This window comes from Onychostoma macrolepis, chromosome 05, assembly GCF_012432095.1.
Source record: "Onychostoma macrolepis isolate SWU-2019 chromosome 05, ASM1243209v1, whole genome shotgun sequence".
NCBI lineage: Eukaryota > Metazoa > Chordata > Actinopteri > Cypriniformes > Cyprinidae > Onychostoma > Onychostoma macrolepis.
The window spans coordinates 37699609-37720596 of NC_081159.1; the positions used below are offsets into that span (position 1 = coordinate 37699609).

Sequence of the window (20988 nt, forward strand, 5' to 3'; positions counted from 1 at the left end):
AATATGATCTGGACAGGTTTTCATAAGATTCATTTTTGATGATTTTTCTTTTAGTCACACAAACAGCAAAATATTAAGAAGTGATAACAGTAGATTCAGTCTTGAGTGAAAATATTCTGTTTGCTGCAGGTAAAAGATCAGACCACCACAGAAGAGCTCAACCGCTCCAGAAGGACGTGTTAACTTCTCTTAAGGGCTTTGAACTTTGACCTCTCATAATGTGTCTGACCTGGCGTGTGTTGTCTTTGCTCTTTTAGACAAACTCTTTCAAAATAAAGAACGGCTCTTAAGGGTCACTCAAAGCAACATGAAATATGGGGCAGTTGCACTAAGGAATAAAAAGGCCAGCGAGAGCGCAGAGATTCCTCAGTGGTGGACAGTTGTGGCTTCGTATTGTTGCAGGATGAAGCCAGCGACACATGTTGGGCTGTAAATGTGTCGGCCGTGAGCTAAAGGCCATTGTTGTGGAGAGAGTCACAGCATTCTGCCTTTGTGCCATTATGTGCTCCATCATTAGCATCTCAATATTAGGAGGCTGATGTCAGTAGAAGTGCAGTCGCCCTTTGAACCGAGCAGCATCTCGAAACCGCTGCCGTCTGATGAGACACTGACTGCACCGACGTGTTGGAGGTTCTGCATCAAGCACCTACCAGCTTGTCAAGGGTACGAGTCTGTAAATAACAGGGTTATTATAGTTAACTAAACTATAAACTGTAGTAAACTAAAACTGAAAACCAAAATAAATAACAAATTACAAAAAAGTTAACTAAAATTAAAATACAGGAAATATAAAACCTTGAAACTTTTTCAAAACGTTAATAAAAACTATTATAGTATCTCAGTGATACTAAAATAACGCTGGTAAATAATTAGTCAAGGTTTGATGCTGCTGTGATGTTCTTTTGTACATAATCATGTTGATTTTTATGTTTTTATTTACACTATCTACACTTTGTTTTTATTTACACTAAAAAGTTTTTTTTATGTTTTAAAGAAGTCTCTTCTGCTAACCAAGGTTATATTTATTTGATCAAAAATACAGTAAAAATTGTGAAATATTATTTCAATTTCAAATAGCTGTTTTCTATGTAATCATTTTGTAAAATGTAATTTATTCCTGTGATCAAAGCTGAATTTTCAGCATCATTACTCCAGTCTTCAGTGTCACATGATCCTTCAGAAATCATTCTAATATGCTGATTTGCTGCTTAAGAAACATTTCTGAAAACAATTGTGCTGCCAAATATTTTTGTGGAAACTGTGATACATTTTATTTTTCAGGCCTCACTGATGAATAGAAAGTTCAATAGAATTTTTATGTCCTTGATGAATAAAAGTATACTTTTTTTTTTTTTTATAATAATAAATAAATAAAAATAAAAATATCTTACTCACTCCAAACTTTTGAACAGAAATGTATGCTTTCAAAACAAAACAAAAACTGCAGATTCAACTTAATATCACGAATATGCAATGAATAAAATAAATGAATCGATCAAAAAAAATAGATAAATAACAAATAATTATCAGACACTGACTGACTGACACACACGCTTGTTATTGATAATGAGTGAAGTGGTAGGTATCACCATCACCGCTGACTCTGTTTAAAGGGGTTGTGCACCACAGCTAATCATATTCAGACAGTTACAGTAGGACACTAGTAAACAAAAGGCTCAATGGTGTCACCCGTCCAGACCCGCCATGGCCCGCTGACCCTCTGAATGGTCAGCACACTCTGGCGGCAGTTGGGCAGTCAGGAACGCGTGGACAAGAGCGGTTGGGCAGTTTAGCCAGCTGCTCTGGAAGCCATCGCTCGCCAATGAAACTGCCAGATGGACACACTTTCAGAACAATGAGAGTTTACTGCGCTAGCGGCTAGGCTAACGGATAGCCAGACATGCAGCCGAGGGCTACGCGGGTCATCAATAAAGCCTCGAAACGTCCTGCTCGGACTGGGACGCAGCTTTTGGATGTCTAGTGAGAAATCTTCACTTCCTCTTAAATGAACCCGGATGCAAAAACTTATCCAAGATCCCTGAGTTTCCATGTTCCAGTCTGGCTGGTGTTCCCTCAGACGGCAACAGGCTGAATGTCCTGGGATCACCACTACATTGAGTAACCAAGCCTGTTTAATGAGGCATGTGATTGGTGCCCTCCTTCCTCGCACAAGACGCTCCATTCAGAGGCGTGATTGATTATGACAGACACACAATGGAGAGCTGGTGTCAGGACCAGCATGCTCAACCTCTGACCACCAGACTCCAGCATCTACGCACACGCCGCTTGTTTACATGCTTACGGACGCATGCATATGCGCAAGGACTTATGCATACATGAAGATGACCTGTGTGAACTGGTCGTTTATGTCAACCCAGTAGTTTATTAAGCCCAGTAATAATTACTGATCGTTTAAAATTTGCACAAATATTGAAGCTGCATATGATATACTGAAAAATATTTGATGGAGAAAAAAATTTCACTTTGAAATTGTGGGTAAATTTGACTAATAATTGCAAAGAAACATGAAATTTAGGTGCAGAAAAACTGAATCTGTATCACTTATCATGTTTTTCTTTTAAAGCATATTCAAAAGAATCTTTGTTTTATTTTTACTTAGAAAAATCTTTTGTGTGTGTGTGTGTGTGTTGGATTTACTTTGAAACCGTTTTTGCTTAGAAATTGCTATTAAATATCACAAACATTTACCAATAAAAAAATGAATTAAACATGACATCAAACAGAAAGACTAAAATAGTACAGCATACTCCAATAATTTTAATTATAGCTGCAATACATCATTTTTTGCAGTGTACTGTCATTAAACGCTTGTACTCTTGTTAATTTTTCCTCCTTACTCCAGCTAGCTTATGTTTTGCTGGAATATTGCACAGTATATACTGTATACTTGGACAAAAGTAGTATGTGAAACAAAATGCATCATTACACAACAATAAACAAGTCACACGTGTGTTATGCTGAATGTTTGATTTAGCAAGTTGCATCCATTTGACGATGTTTATTTCACATTTCTGTCACATTTTATGTTAGGTGGCCTTATGTACTTATCCATTTGATACAATATATTATGTCCATACAGCACATGTCATTATTTTTCAAGTACTTGCATTTGATTAACATTTGTAGTTACATTACTTCTACCCGTAACCCAAACTTTACCCCAAAACCTAACAACTATAACCCTTAAAAACCTAGCCTTAACCCTACCTTTACTTCTAAATCTAACCATTCCAAAACTCATTAGCAGTAAATGTGAGAATCTTCCAGAACAACATGTAGTTACACAGTAAACCCATAGTTTAATGTTACATACAGTGTACATAATAGTAATATATACATAGGCCCCCTGATATAAAGTGTGACCCATCATTTTAATACAATTTTGTGTATGATATCTTGATTTTTAGCAGTCCGATCAAATTATGACATTTACATTTACATTAAGATTTATTCATTTAGCAGACACTTTTATCCAAAGCAACTTACAATTGGGGAATATATCAAGCAATTCATCTTAAAAAGGGAAATAGACACAGGAAGTGCTCGTAATACCATGTTTCAAGCATTGTTCAAATAAGTCCAAGCTAGACGGGGAAAGATTAAAGAAAAGAGAAAGCAAAGTTTGTTTGTTTTTTTGTGTTTTTAGGATGAAGTCAAATATAGTGACAAAAGATATGAGTTTTCAGCTGTCGCTTGAAAATTGTCGGGCCATGATTATGAGCCATGATAGCGAAATTAAGCATCAAAATGGATATTACTTCAGTTGTCACACTGAAAATGGAATTATCAAATCAACCTAACATTAATTCATACCAACATCACTAAATGTAATGGGTTAAAACAAGAAAAAATATATCTTTAAGGTTACAAATGCATATTGTACAAAGTATAAAGATATTAACAGATATTAAGTGCATGCTGCTGACAAATGGCATATCATTATGATATTTGGAGCATAGCCACCACATTTTTATATCTTTATAAAGTAAAACTCTCAATAGTGAACTCGTAAAACAATTTTTATTTGTCATTTGATAACATTGCTAAATATTGAATAAGAACATCATGGATATAATTTGTAATTAATCCATGATTAAGCTTAAAGGCATAGTTCACCCAAAAATAATATTTTGAAGAATGTAAGTAACCAGTCAGTTTCTGGTAGCCATTGACTTCCAGAGTACGGGAAAAAATACTATGAAAGTCAGTGGCTATACCAACAACTGTTTGGTTACCAACGTGATCAAATGATTTTTTGGGATAAACTATTCAATTAAATGAACTATCAATGTGATTTTAAGAAAAGAGCATCCACCTGTTGTATAAAGAAAGTTTGTGCAATGTTTAGGTGTACAGTGATTAATACACACACAACACTAACTACAAACAGGATTTTTCTGGAGATTGTTCTGCTCTTGTTTTCTCTGTAATGGTTTCACGGCTTTTGGCAGCTCTTAGTGTCACTATGTTTCTGCGCATGTGCCGTTCCTCAAGCATGCTGTAAATTCATAACAACCCTGCAATCAATATCCGCATGCAGTAATACGCCGCTTACGTATGCAAAGAAGCTCCGCACCTCGCTTTGAATTTACAGAGCAAATCAGGCTTTTCTTAGCAAACTCGTTAATCTTATTTAGGATATTTAGAGCGCATATACATTAGTGAAGTAAAGGAATGGAAATCATATTTCAAATCTGCCTTTCAGTACTCACAGGTCATCGTTACAGATTGTTAACTTGATTTGTGGCCTGAGCTTCCGGGCACCTGCTGTTTTATATCCACCCCGCCGGCACATTTATTTTCAACACTATGATATGATGATGCGTTTCAAAATATTAGCAGATTTAGAATGGATAATATCTTGGACAGAATTTAAGACTTACACTTACACACTTACAGATGAGCGCGCGCGTGTGTGTGTGTGTGTGTTAAAAAGAGGCAGGAGATGCTGAAGGACTCCAGGCTGCCATCTTTACTGTATGCATGCAAGTGGATTTAGTTTATATTGCTCGTAAACCCAGCATGACTGAATAACTGTATGATTGCTACTCGTGGTACGAAAGAACCTTGCAAATCACACTGCCATTGAATTCCTGGCCTTGCTTTTATATGAATAGTTCACCCAAAAATGAAAATGTTATGAAAATGTCCTCATCTTCAGGCCATCCAAGATGTAGATGAGTTTGTTTCTTCATCAGATTTGGAGAAATGTAGCATTCCATCAGTGAATGGGTGCCGTCAGAATGAGAGACTAAACAACTGATAAAAACATCACAATAATCCACAAGTAATCCACACCACACCAGTCCATCAATTAACATCTTGTGAAGCCAAAAGCTGCGTGTTTGTAAGAAACTCCATAATCCATAATAAAAAAATCTATCTCCTCGTCTTCTCACATCAAAACCCACCCACATTTTTGTTTGGAACTGTTTTGCACTGTTATGATTTGTAAATGGTACTTGATCTGTGCAGATTTCTCTCCTGATTCAGACCAGACAATTTTTTTCACTGGAGGAAGCATTATTATGGATTATGGACTTGCATTTCAGATGAAAGCAATGGTTTGAAGTTAAAAACACCATAATGATGGATTTGTGTCTCACAAACATGCAGCTTTTGGCTTCACAAGACATTAATTGGTGGACTGAGGATGTGTGGATGACTTGTGGATTGTTGTGATGTTTTTATCAGCTGTTTGGACTCTCATTTTGACGGCACCCATTCACTGCAGAGGATCCATTAATGAGCAAGTGATGTAACGCTTAATTTCTCCAAATCTGATGAACAAACAAACTCATCTACATCTTGGGTGACCAGAGGGTGAGGACATGTTCAGCTATTTTTATTTTATTTATTTTTTTGATGAACTATTCCTTTAAAAGATGCACAGCAGAAGCACAGCGTTGATGACATGGCTTTGGTTTGTTTGGAATATGATGCATCCACTTTCATCTGGTCCTGTTTCTCTAGATGACTCTATCACCCGACGGTCCTCACAAAGAGACATATGTGCAGACCATTGATGTTCGCAGCCCTTAAATGCACAATCATTTAAAAAAGCTGGACATTCCACTCCAGAATAATATATAGTTTTGATCTGCTGTGTGCTCCTCACAACACAAGGATCTTCAAGTGTCTCTTGCTGAGCTCAGAGGACGTGCTGTTTCCTGCATGTGTGCGATGAGCTGAAGCTCTGCCACCAGGACGCACACGCGGGGGCAAATGCCACAGAGCTCTATTAAAGCCTGATTGAAATGGCCCTGTAAGTGGGCCCCAGGTGCATTAACACTTTAGCAATTTACTGAAATCGAGTGAAACAAGAGGCACAGCTCAGAGACAAGAGCTGAAATGCTCAGACTTGAGAGAGACGCTCTATTGAGGTGTATTGGTAGGATGCTAGTAGGTCTGAGTTTCTGAGAGTATCAAAAGGCCAGTTGTGTTTGTGTGTGTGTGTGTGTGTGTGTGTGTGTGTGTATGATGGGTCATAGATGCTACCAAAGGACAATTAAAAAAGTGACCAACTGATCATGTAATATTATCCATGATCAACTAACATCATTAGTGTAATTGTTATACCATCATTGTTTGATATGATGTCTGATATGAAAGTATAAAATACATATTAATTTGATCTGTATTACAGGGAGTTATCTCTGATGTACACAACAACATATTTACATGTATGTCTTCTGGTGTATCTGTGGTACCTTTTTATCCTTTTGTCAGTAATATCTATAACAATAGCAAACTTGTTATTTATTTATTTAATTTTTGCTTTACATTTGAATAATCATAATTTAGAAGAAACCTGATTTAGGCAGAAAGGCATGTCATCACTTTTTACAGTGCAGAAAACAAACCTTTCTCTAATGTGTTTGTTTGTTTGTAGTAGATGAAGTTGTTGGAACATCATTTTTGGTTTAAATTTTAATGACAGTTTTAATGACAGGGATCCTTTTGTGCCAAGCTTGTTGAAACAGGCTTAAGATGGAAGGTTAAATTAAGGTTATTAAAAATCAAAGCAGAAAGTATGCTCTTATGACTTTCATCCACAACAAACAAATAAAACAGACGGACGGACGGACGGACGGACGGACGGACGGACGGACAGACAGACAGACAGACAGACAGATAGATAGATAGATAGATAGATCTCTGTTTTATATGTTTGTGGTGGTTGAAAGGTTTTTTTTTTTTTTTTTTAATAGTCTTAATTTAACCTTCCAAGAACGTGGCTTTGTTCGATAATCTTATAAGGACTTCAACAGAACGCTCTTAAATGATAATTCTTATGTTTCTTTTGTCATATAAAATGAACGACCCTGAATCGTCCGTCACTGGAAACAGACGTCGTTCGCAGTCTTTCCGCCCGTGGGTCGCGATGGTCCCGGGATGTTTTTATCTCCAGTCTCTGACCGTGTCAGATGGACACGTTCCGTTTGAGATGCTCGGGAGGAACGTTTGACTCGGAGACACGCGTGAAGGCGGGGTGGGGTGCAGTGGGTGGGGGTGTCGGTCGGTGTGTTCACGCCTCTGTAGGAACTCCTTCAGCACCGCGGACAGAGACACACACACACACACACACACACACACGTGACGCGCTCCGCTCCTGCGCTTTTGTGATGCTAAACAACTGCAGGTCATCAGGATTCCTCCTCCCTCAGACCTCCTGAACAACACAGCGACTCAATCTAGACATTTGAAAAGTTGTAGAGCCCCGAAACACCGAGGAACCGCTGCCCGGGCCGTTTTCTGTGAATTATTTTGTTGGGCCGCTCTTATTTATTTTATTTTTCACCACCCATTTTAGACAGTCCTATATTGTTTTTCGTTTTAATAGTTTTATCTTATTAGTTTATTTTCATTTGCGTCAGAATGTTGCTAGAACATCCGGGATCAAGCTGTCAAAATGCTGGGAATTACAACAGATACAGTTCGACTCAAGGTAAGAGAGCTATTTCTCTACATTATATTATGGCAGATTCCTTTGAGCTGTTATACATAGAAATCGACTAGAAAACTGACAAGCTCCCGATGAGCTTTGACATGTCATAGAAAACACAAGAGCAACGGTACTTCTTTACAAAATATAGACTACTATTAAAGCCTGTAATATTTATCATATAGGCTACGCGTCGTAGACGGCTCGTTTGAGTGGAAATTGTCAATGCATTTTATTTCTCACTCAAAGACGGATAAATGTTCTTATGCACTACATAATAAATTAACTTTAATATTTTTTACTTAATAAGTACGGCCTAATGTCACTGGGTATCCACTTAAGACCCTGAAAGAATTTTATTCCCGACTTCTTTAAATGTCAGTAGCCTATTAGTGCATTCGAAATGATCAACGCTATCTCACGGCAATTCGTACATATTTTACGAGGTGGCTAATTCTAACACATTTTAACGTCTAAAGTACCGTTTGCTTCAGCTCAAGAGCCCTACACAGCTAAAGCAGTTAAGGAGAAGTAAATGGCTCTTCGCTGAACCTCAAGAACTGAAGAGTGTTTGGTGGATGAAGCGTTGCTTTGAAGGTCAAGCGTTTCTGGAGTTTCTGCATTAGACACATACACGTAAAACTGATAGTCTTGAAAAAGTCGTCTTTATCGACAAACTAACAACTGTTCCTGCTCCGAACATTCGCCCGTCGGACGCCGTATGAATATGTAATGAGCCACATTGTTAGCGCGTGGAACAGATGTGAAGCGCACGTTGTCACGGTTGTCATGAGAGACCCACGAATGGACCGGAGCTCCGTCCGCGAGACCAGCAGGTATCGGGTTTCCCTCAACAGGTGCAGACCCGGTTTAGGGCTGTTCTGGAGAGTTAAACCTGGAGTATAATATTTATGTGTTTTCTCAACACATTCTGTCTTTGAGACGCGAGAGGCTTGGTTTTCTTGTCATGTTACACATATGTTGATAATTATTAATTAGGCTATTATAGTAACAATACGTAGCCTAAGTATTAGCAGCTCTACAAATTAATTGTTCGGTAAGTTGTCACTTAGGCCTCTGTACATAAGCAGTAAAATTGTCACTATCAAATATAGCAACCTTTAAAAAATATTTAAAAATAATCAAATGAAACAAGTGATGTTGTTATAGAGCTGTCAAAATGACATGGTCAAAAATAGTTGTCAAAAAATCGTGCTTTTCCCGCCCCGCCTTCAGTCGTGAGATTTTGTTACATCAAAGGTGAACAGGTCAATATGACATAAAAATGATAAAGCTGAAAGTAAGGAGGAACATTGCGGCACCTTTCGCCGATATGTGCTTCATAAAGTGTGGAAATCCAAGCAAATGTGGCATTGATTTTGAGTTTATCATGCGGCGGCCGCAGTGGCACTAAAGCTGATTTCCCCAGACACAGCAGATCAGTGTCAATAACATTCATCTGGAGCTTGAGCAGCTCGATCAGCATTTCACACAACTGTCCTCTCTTTCCTACAGCAAACAGTTGTCTGACCCAAATCGATGTTGAGAAATGGAATGATCTGGATTTAAAAGTTCACCGTTTATGCGCATCTCAAAAGGACATGATTCATTTTTGCTTTGTAGAAGCAAAAGCATTGCGCCAAACTACAGGTTGATAAAAAGTGCATTGATCAGAAACCGATTCATTTGTATTGTTTGCGTTGACACCATGCATGTGAAGCACTTTCTACAACTGGCCATGTAATAATTCATTCGTTTTGAAATTGGCATATACGCCTATTTAAGTTTAGTATCTGTTTGCATCGGTGTCAAGATTTCGTGTCCAGCAAAAGTAGATACAACTGCATCATTCAGCTGAGAATAGAAAATAAGAAGACTAGCGGAGAAATTGTTTGATTTAAATGACGCCAATTTCATCGTGTGTGTCTATCGAAAATAATTCAGACATTGATGTTTACTCTAATTAGACTTTTTACTTTACTGCTTCGATGTGCAAAATGCATTTTCTCATTGCATGCATTAGAAACGTGTCAGTACGCATATTTCTAGTCTTTCTTGTGTTTCTTCTTTAATTGCAAATTTAGTGGGTGTATTTTGCCAGTATGCTTTACGCACTGCTACAGGGTGTATTTTGAATACTTCAGATCTAGATCAAGATGGGGAGTTGACAGGTGCGCATGTTTATGAGATGGACACACACACCTGCTTTTGGGAAACACAGTCGCCATCGTTCACCACTAATTGTTGCTAGTTGAGGGCATCATATGACACATTTATGGAAAATAGCGTGAAGAATATGTGTGTCTCTCGCGCAAAAGAACTAAAAGGATTATGTGGACAGTGGATATTTTGTGGACGTTTCTCACAGAAACTCTGTTGTGCTGGTTTTGTCCAGGTGATGCTCATCTGTTTTATCAGTCGCCGGAGTAACGGGGCGGCGTTTCTTTTGCGCATCAAGAGCCACAAGACGCAGAAAGTCGCCGCGCGATGGATGTGTTTCTGACACGCGCGCGTCTTCTGCCGATTCTGCGCTGCATGTAACGCTTAGATAGTTGTATTATCGCACGCGTTTTGTCTTTCTTTATCGGAATAATGAAAATGGAGCAGAATAAGGCTCGGGATTCGCCGAAAGAGCCGTCCTCTCATCACACGGAGATGCTGCTGGCTTTACTCACGCAGAGAGAGGAGTTACGGAAAGGTACAGCCGACATCAGAACACGGAAGAAACTTACAGATCAATTCAGATCTAGAAAAATATGAAGCACCTCAGAATATTAGTCCAATCTTGCGTGAGTTGCACATTTGCTGAAAGCTTGTAATTTAATTATCCTTAAAAATGCACGTTAGGTGACTGTTGTTTAATGCTCTCTGTCTTTAAGTTTAATAGATGATTTGTAATTGTGGAGTAGATCTTCTCTCAGTAAAGTTTATTTCTCCTGCATGCGTAACGCTTTTCGTGCCGCTCTAATGCTCTGGATTAGGAATGATTGTGTTTCTGTGGGATTAAATCTTAAACAGAGGCTCACAACAACATATGTCTGCGTCTTTCTGTTTCCACAAATCGGCAACATTTCTCATTTTGGACTTTGACGCGCATGAAAGATAGATATTAAGGTGCAAAATCGGGGTTTGATTTGTATCTACGTGGAAAGTCCTTGGTGTGCAAATAGGCTGCATTTTAGAAAACGAAATAAAACGAAAACAATACGATGAGTGTTGAGAAATAATGACAATTTTCCAGAAACAGCCCGTCATTCTCAGCGAAGGCTGCAGGAGGACAGAAACTATTTCAGACGCTATGTTTGAACTAAAAATGTGAGATTTCTGCCCTTTATAGACTAATAATTAGAGCTGTAGGTTGCTTGAATAATTGATAGGTACTCGTGCACCTGTTCATGACGTGTGTGTTGATGTCAGAGAAGTAGCTTCACGCTCAAAGACACTTGATTTGCCAGATAAAACGCGCCTCGGCCTTATTTATTGAATTGTTATTGTTATTAATAAGAAAATCTAAGAGGATCGTGGTTTGATTGAATTTTAATCAGAATTTGACCAAATATTTTAGAGTAAAGAAGATGTCATCAAATGTGTGTTTTCTGGATATTTATGGCAGTCATATGGCTACAGTGAACTGTTATTTAAGGACACCCACAGAGCAAGCGGGTTCGCGAAATTTAGTATTTATTCATCAACATAAGCACATGAAAACTGCTGTTTTGAGCACAACATAAATATTAATATTAATGTTAATAGTGTAGCTATTTATTGTTATTGTTATATTTGTTCATGTAGTTTAGTGTAATGGAAAGGGTGTTGCTTTTTGTTCAAGTTTTTTATAAAAGCTTTTTAAACAAAGACAGACTTAAGATTTACATCATAAATACTTAAGTACACAATACTAAATAAACACATTAAAGTTCTCAGTTTTACGTTGTTAAAGAGAATGATTGCTTTAATAAAAGCTCGCCTGTTTACCGGTGTAGTTTACTGTGACCTTGAGTTGCATTGTGATTTATCACGAGACTGTGCTTACATGATGTAATGTTGTATAATAATAATAATAATAATAATAATTTAAAGATTGTTATTATTATTATTATTGTTATGATTAGGCCTATTCATATAATAATAGTAATAGGCTACTACCTAATAATAACAATACAGCAAAAAATTCGAATTATTAATCATTTAATAATAATAATAAGTATTACGCTTAAATGATCTTTATGTCTGACATTATAGCCTATATCTGGTACACTTTTACAGCTCTTTCAATGAGCTTTTTTTCTTTCTTTCTTTTTCATACGTAAAAACGGAAGGCGCAATCACGTCTTTGGGGAATATCTTTGGGGACCTTTGCTCTTCATTCCTCCAATACGGCTTATTTGTAATAAACAACCAGACGAAAAAAAAAAAAAAGAACGACTTGTGTGGTGATTTGTAATATATTATATATATATATGTATATGACTTAATGTTAAATAAAACCACACTGAAAAACAAATTAAATTCACATCATATTCAAAGCACGAATGCAAGCGACGTTCATCACTTTATCGCCGTCATCTTTTAAATGTTTTTTTAAAAAAAATGACCACTGTTTTTTTTTATTATTATTATTCGCAAAAAGGTTCATGATGCATTTCATTCTGATACAGTATTTGATATTAAACGCTTTCTTGTTTGTTTGTTTGTTTTTCTACTTGCAGATATTCCAGTTTGCGCGGGCTGTAACCAGCACATAGTCGATCGTTTTATCCTGAAGGTTTTGGATCGACAGTGGCACAGCAAATGTCTGAAATGCAGCGACTGTCAGTCTCAGCTGGCCGACAAATGCTTCAGTCGAGGCGACAGTGTCTACTGCAAAGACGACTTCTTCAAGTCAGTCCTTCATGTTTCAGCACTTGCATGGTTTCATATCGTTCACACTCACGCTTCTGGTACCATCTGACCGGTGTTTGGCCGTATTTTGCCTGCAGGAGATTCGGGACCAAGTGCGCTGCGTGTCAGCAGGGCATCCCGCCGACACAGGTGGTCCGGAGGGCGCAGGACTTCGTGTATCATCTGCACTGCTTCTCCTGTATCGTATGTAAGAGGCAGCTGGCCACAGGTGATGAGTATTACCTGATGGAAGACAGTCGACTGGTGTGTAAAGCCGATTATGAGACCGCGAAACAGAGAGGTACATGCACACGCGACATCTTTGTTTATTCAGCAGATGTTTATTTTTGTAAGAGAAAATCAGAGAAGTTAGGCTACCTCAAGCGCAGTTTTGTATGAGCAGGCACAGTTCCCTAAGTCTTAATTGTTTTACTTCTTTCATTCGATGACCTCGCATTGATTGGCCGCTTTTAACTCTGAGCTTAATCTCGCTGGTCGTGGGCTCGTCCATAAACATTTGACCCGGCTCAGGTAATTGCGAACTCGCCAGCCTCCAAATCGATAAGTGCCAACGCCGTACAGAAGCGTTCTAGTGAGCCCTGAACACACGCACTAGAGCTGATCTATGGAGCCAGAGACACAATCTGCATTCAGGGCAGTTTTCAGCCAGATTCAGCGCTTTAATACTGGACAAATCGGACTGCGTTGTGATTTATTTGGAAATGGAGTCTGGAAAGGCCCTTATAGTGTCATCCGCTGAGTAGATAAACTCACGTTACACAGCTCATCACTAAATATAGTGCATTCTAAATGTTCAAAACATGCGTTTCAGTTTACATCCAATCGAATAGAATTGAATAGAATAGACATTTCAAAATAAAGGCCCCAAAAGGGGGTTTTCGAAACAGTGCCGCATAAAAACAATTTTTGGTTCCCCAAAGAACCTTTAGCTTAAAAAATATTTTTTTTCTTAGTAAAGAACATTTAGTGCAAAAGAAACATTCGTAGAACCATCTATGAAAATAAAGAACTTTTTTAAAGAATAGAAAACGGACATTTTTAGAATAGAATAGAATAGATGATAAAAAGAGTATACATCTCGAAATAAGAATAGATTCTAATGTCTATAAAAAATAAATTCGATTGGGAAATTAAAATATGTTTCTTATATTACAGAGACGGAACGCTCGTTGTGAATTATTTAGAAACGGGGTCTGGAAGAGACCCTGAGCGTCATTCATTGAGCAGATAAACTTACATTACACTGAATAACTGCATTCTAAATGTTTAATACAGGCCTTCAGTGCCTTCACCTCACCGACGCTCAGATTCGAATAGAATAGAACGAATAATGTGCAATTGTTTGTGTAAAGATATTACAACTTGACTTGTATTCGTTTAACCTATAATAATAATAATATAGTTTTGACTGGAATAAAGTTAGATATTATTTGAAATGCGTTTACATTTGTAGACTGATTGTAGAATAAGAAATAAATTCGTTTTATAAATCGAAATATGTTTCTTATATTACAGAGGCGGACTCGACAGCAAAACGCCCGCGCACAACAATCACCGCCAAACAGCTGGAGACGCTGAAGAACGCGTATAATAACTCACCGAAACCCGCGCGCCACGTGCGGGAACAGCTGTCGTCGGAGACCGGCCTCGACATGCGGGTGGTGCAGGTAACAGCTACACCTACATCACACCTACAGCTCATTCTCAACACAGCAAATGTGCATTACAACAGAACTACACCGCGAAAACGTGCGGTTATTTATCTCAACCTTAAAAATGCAACTTGTGGTTTTTCCGTGATATTAAATATGACCCTGGACCACAAAACTAGTCATACGTAGCACGGGTATATTTGTAGCAATAGCCAACAATACATTGTATGGGTCAAAATTGTCAAAATGATCAAAATTTAATTTATTTTATGCCAAAAATCATTAGCATATTAAGATCATGTTCCATTAAGATATTTTGTACATTTCCTACCGTAAATAGGCTATATCAAAACTTAATTTCTGATTAATAATATGCATTGCTAAGAACTTCATTTGGGCAACTTTAAAGGAGATTTTCTCAATATGTAGATTTTTTTACAACCTCGGATTCCAGATTTTCAAACAGTTGTATCTCAGCCAAATATTGTCATATCCAAACAAACCATACATAGCTAATATCGACTTGGACGTAGGCCTATTTTCATAGGACATCCAATATGTATATCGGAATAATATATAGGCAATATTGTTCCCTGTGATATTTTCACGCTATTATTCACAAAAGAAATGTATTCAAGTATCATCTGTTTCATACAATTCATGTATTATTTCCTATTATTTACGTTATTATTTATAGTGTCACTGAATCGCACAGAAAATGTCCAGATTATCAGAATATCTTAATGCGCCACATAATCACTATACGATTTTAACGGTTGTTTCCTTTTTGTTTCTGCTTTGGGCTCATGTCAGATAGAAATAGCTTTTTACTTTTTTTACAACAACTTTTTACAGTGATACCTCAAAATTTTGTAAGATCAGCAACGGTGTGAAATTAACCCATGTCTCTGCGCAGGTCTGGTTTCAAAACAGAAGAGCAAAAGAGAAAAGACTGAAAAAAGATGCAGGTAGACAGAGATGGGGACAGTACTTCAGAAACATGAAGAGGTCACGCGGGAGCTCCAAATCAGATAAAGACAGCACTCAGGAGGAGGGCATGGACAGCGATGCTGAGGTCTCTTTCACGGGTATGTTTGCTCCCAAAACCCTATATGACTAATGTGTGTATTAAAAACTTTCTCTGAACCAAGGACCAATTCATCACCCCAAAATGTTCATGAATGATTTTCAATTTTTTCAATTTTTTTTTTTTGCTTTTAATCAAATATTGCAACTTCAAAGCCAGTCTAATTAAAAGCATAGAACTGGTTATTAAATAATTTTCTGAAAAGCTTGTTTAGAAAATAAATTGAAAAATTTAGACCTCGTATACACTGTATGCCAGTTTTTCCTTGAGATTTTTGGTTGAAATTCTGGCACCCATCACAAACAGCCACACTCTCTTCAAAATTAAGGTTCCAGAAGGGGCTTTTCACAGCAGTCTCACAGAGCCCCACAGATCCCCAAAGAATCTTTTAGTTTAACAGTTCTTAAAATAACCTTTTTTCTTAGTGTAAAGAACATTTTAGTAATCTAAAGAATCTTTTTCCACTTTAAAGGAACCATCGATGGCAATACATGAAAGAGTGTGGATATGTTTAAAATAATTGAATTTTTGTGCATTGAACAATCCACCACTCACTTTACTTTTTTTCCTTCGACATGTTCTACATGCAGATGAGACACCCATGTCGGAGCTGGGTCACTCCAATGGCATTTACAGCAGTCTGAGTGAAAGCTCTCCGGCTCTGAGTCGTCAGGCTGGAGGTCATCCGCCCTTCCCGCTGGAGCATGGTGCCATCATCCCCTCACAGGAGCAATACCACGACATCCAGGCCAGCAGCCCCTATAGCCTCCCGCAGTCTCCAGGCTCACTACAGGCCCTTCCCAGACACCAGCCCCTCATCTCCAGCCTGGTCTACCCAGAGTCTGGCCTGCCCATGGTGGGTCAGAGCGGAGGCCAGAACATTACTCCGGGGGTTCGCATGATGGCCGGAGGAAACGGGCCGAGCTCTGATTTGTCTACGGGAAGCAGTGGTGGGTACCCGGACTTCCCTGCGAGCCCAGCGTCCTGGTTGGATGAAGTGGATCATGCCCAATTCTGATAGTTTTGAAGATGCTCATTTGGAAAGAGACCTAGAACAGATCTCCACCAGTGGACAGGGATTACAAAGCGGATGAAGTTTGTATCTTCTATAAAATTGGTTAGCGATGGACCCAAGACTTGAACTGAAAAGTCTCACCAAGGCTTTGAACTTCTGGTTGGTTCAACAAGGACACACATTGAGTGGGGAGCTTTCAGCAACTATTGGAGCTCTTCACCATCTTTTACCTAGACCATGACTTTTAATTATATGACAATGCAAAGATTTTATTTTCTTCTTCAAGATGAGAATTCAAGTCAGTTACAGTAAGGCAGAAGTATGGTGCACCAAGAAAAATGAAATCATCCATCGTTGCTGTTACTGATGTGTATAAATGTGATATCACCAGTTTGGTCCAAGTGTCTGGTCGTTGCCAAATGTCTATATACATTGTATAACATTTTATCAATGTGGAGTCTTTATTTTTATACAACCTCCTTGGACGATATGATCACAGAGACTTTGTATGTTTCACAACAGAGATAGACAAGTTGTAGTTGTTGTCTCTTTCTATTCAGTAGGAGTTCCTCTATGCATTTGTGTGTTTTCAGACGTGTCTCGTTCATTTCACTGTGTTGGAAACGTTTGGCCGAGGCGCTGTGGCTCCTGTATGTGTTATGTGAAAAAAAAAATGTTTTATGTCTTATTTATTCTCTCTGATGATGGTTAAGTCATAAAGGTCTTTAATAAATTTGTCAGTGAAATCCTCAAGTAACCATCGCTTCCTGGCAGAGCTCTTTAAGGCTGTGGGCTTGTGTTTTTATTTCTTCATTTACTAAAAGGATGCAAATTTCTGTGCCGTTTATAGCCTCCCCATTGTTCTGCGCTCTCTAAAGCGGAGGAGCGGCCATCTGATCCGGGAAGGTTTCTCCAGTGGCTCGTTGGCAACGAGAGCGTTAGAACGGGCTTGGATATTTATTTCTTTTTTTCCGAGATTAATCACATCGATCTTATATCAGGGCACAGATAATGGACCCGGATCTGGCTGAGTCGGCGAATCGCCGGTCTGGCTTGTGACCAGAGGCGTATCAAGAGTTCAACGCCTCTTTAGCAGAGAAATTCGAGGCGGACGCTACTGCAACATGTCGATTTGGAGATAAGTGTGCCATGTTTACCCGGTTGCCCCGACTGGACAGAAATATTCAATCTATTAGCATGTCAGGGTTCGGTTTGTTTACTATTTCACAATTTAATCCAATTACACAGATGGAATGCTGTAAATCGCTGTTTGTATTTTATTCGACGTAATGACGCACCCCCAATTAACTGTTTGTTTGTTTGTTCATGAATGTATGTAGGATATATATGCATGCATACTTTAAGGGTCTGTAATTAGAAAGTCCAATTCAGATATGCCTTCATATCGGAATCAGTTTTAATTTACCTGATGGGAGCTTTTCATCTCAATGGCGGTTACTCGGCTGGCGCGGGACCTCCTGGATGTACGCTGGATTTTCTTTTCAGTTTTTACCTGAATCGTGAATTCCATTTGACTCGGTGATCTTTGCAGCTGTTAGGAGCCATCCAAAAGTATCAAGTGAAAGAACTGGTTAAATTATTAATATAAAATAGGCTAATGATTAGGCCTAAACCAAATTTATGATGCTTCAAATAATCTTTAATTTTACACTGTCATTATTGAAGAAATATGCTTTTATAGGCCTGCTAACACCAACGCGAATGTTCAGCAGGAAAATTCAGTCCGATTTTTGCATGTGATTGTCTGTTTAGAGCAGTGCATAAAAACGGCAGACGGGTTGAATAAAAATGATAATGCACACTATGACAGTGGGTTGCGCTAAAAGAAACGAAATACCGGTAGTGGGCCTACACAATGCGTTACGTAACTTTCTGTTTCTGACACAAGTGGAGAAGAAAGTAAGTCATATGGTATTTCACACCGTTTTCAAAAAGTATATTTTTGTATTTGCTATAGCCTAGTATCATGAAACAATACAAAATACAAGAATACAGAGGCAAGTGCCGGGTCGCTTAGCAAGATAGTATGTTCAGCTTCGCGGCACTGTGCACCTTCTGCTTCATTCTCTGTGGCAACCAATGAAAAAAATGTAAATGTAGGAAGGTTAAAGCATCAGTTACACATATGTTAGAGCATATTTTGTTCTTCATATTTTGTTCCTACTAAAAAGCATGCTTCCAGTATTTAGAAGTGAAAAAAAAGAAAAATAAGTAGGCCTAATCCATTTTATTCTAAGATTTCCAAGAGGGAACTTTTCATTAGGACTTGTCGCATTGTTGAGAATTGTTTTGCAAACCTTTATGCCAGACTTTTTTTATTGTTATTATTTTCTAATTTATTTACTCTAAACATTTAGTTTAGAGTATTTAAACTGAATTTCTCCTCCAGTCTGGTCAAGGTTACAACCATCTGAATCAACTCTGTCCTAAGTGTTTCTTTTCACCATTCTGGAAACTCTCATACTTCTAAATTAAGATTGACTGGGCTTCTGTCAATTGGTTTAGCTTTAATTGTGATCCATGTAACGTGAGGCATGTGGGACTCAGCCCAACGAGACAATGAAATGTAAAAGCAAAGCTAATCTGAGCAGATCTGAGCTCTGGTCAGTTTACAGAACACTTTCTACCAGCAAGGATTTGTCAGTAAAACGGTTGTTCACACTGATTAAGCAGACAGAGTTTTAAGGCGGGTTTTCTCTTTTCCTCTCACCTCAGATGCTGCAGTGACAGGTGTGCGAGCGAGACATAACAAAGCACAGATTACACATGCAGATGTCCGCTGTGTGAACCGTACTGAGAGATTACCCTTCCCATACTCACATTAACTCCAGCGCTTCACACAGGTGCTTTTATGTAAGGATTGTTTATTTTCCAGCATATAATGTGGAAAGTGAATTTCCTCTAGTTGTTTGTGTGTGTGGCCTGTTGCATCATTCACCCATTAATTCATTTGCACACTTTGTGTTTTTGCTTGTGTTTTATAAGAACATTAGCTTTTAAAATAGAAATTTAGAAGTATTTCAGGTTTGTGACACAAAAATATTGCAGGAAGTCTCAAAATTTTGATTTCTGCATAGCTAAATGTAATCTGCTCATGTGAGCTGATATTTTCTGTGAAATATGGAACATACCGCTCACAACTTAGCTTATAGCTTGAACAGTTACATCTAGACAGATATTTACCAAGTGATATCTAATTCGTAAAAATATATTTCCAGTCTATAACACTGATTACACTTTTATGCAATGTAGTGAGATTTGATAGGTTTTAGCTGATGACATTCTTGCAGAATATATGTTGTTTGGTGTGTCACACACTGAAGAAGAAAGTAACCTAAAAATGGCATCTAGTTTTATTCAAGCCAGAAACATTGTTTAACAACATTGAATCAACTTAATATATTTATTTAAACCAACAAAATTCATTTTTATGGGTTAAATCAGGTCTTTAACCCTCTGGTGCTACTCACATGGAAGTCGAAAGGGAATTAAATATTTATTTGAATTAAATGAATGTACTGTGTTTTAGTTCAAAAATGCTTTTATTTCATATTTTGTGTTTTTAGTGAAAAGTTCAAGTGAAGCAAAAAAGTTTATTATTATGAAAAATGCACAAAAATATTATTTTTAATTATGTATATTTTTATTTATTTTATTTTTTAACACGTTTTAACCTATAACTGCATGAAAATCAAAGCCATGAATCTAAACATTGTGCTCCAAATTTGAGGTTGATATCTTAAAGCATGCTTTCAATAAGATTTTATTTGGGCACAGTACTAAACATTTTGATGAAATTTGATTCCCATTTATTTCAACTCATGATTAAACATGCCGTGCAATAAACATACTGCATCATCTGCCAGTAGTTTGTGATATTATTAAAGCAATTTATGCATATTCTCCTTTTGTTCATAAGCATGTTGAACTACTGCTAAATCAAGTCTAATGGTACTGTGTGTCCAGATATGACAGTATTAGTCACAGTGTTCCGGTCAGCTGAACGGAAAGCTACTGTACATGTGGGTGGATCTCACAGCTGGTTTGGCGTCAGATGGCCAGAGTAAATCAGTGCTGGCAGTAACACTTCCCCAGGGTCCCACACGTCACCCGGAGTATTCAGGCCTAATGGAGCAGCCCTAAAGACACAGTCAGAGCCGGCGCAGAGCGGCCCGTGTCTGCTGGGCCTCTGGGATACACTATAGCACTCAACGACTTTCATGAGTAAACAATCAATTAACTCTGCTAATGAGTAATATCCTCTGCTGCCTTAGAGAGTCATGCTGGAGGAGGAGACACAACACTGTGAAGAAAGCAACAATGAATACCTGAAACTATAGAAAAC

The 20988-nt window shown here is 38.1% G+C and overlaps 1 protein-coding gene across 2 annotated transcripts; it reads left to right on the top strand.

The window, feature by feature from the left end:
* The first annotated feature begins 7899 nt into the window (after window positions 1-7899).
* lhx3 (LIM homeobox 3) lies at window positions 7900-17169 on the top strand. Of its 2 annotated transcripts, none has more exons than XM_058776940.1 (6): window positions 7900-7969; window positions 12676-12847; window positions 12946-13148; window positions 14384-14535; window positions 15437-15608; window positions 16198-17169. In XM_058776940.1, exons 1-6 carry the CDS (start codon window positions 7900-7902, stop codon window positions 16623-16625), a joined length of 1197 nt encoding a protein of 398 aa, XP_058632923.1. In that variant the 3' UTR covers window positions 16626-17169. The 2 variants fall into 2 exon arrangements, with proteins under 2 accessions (XP_058632923.1, XP_058632922.1); XM_058776939.1 differs by lacking the exon at window positions 7900-7969 and adding an exon at window positions 10565-10664.
* Window positions 17170-20988: the final 3819 nt, after the last annotated feature.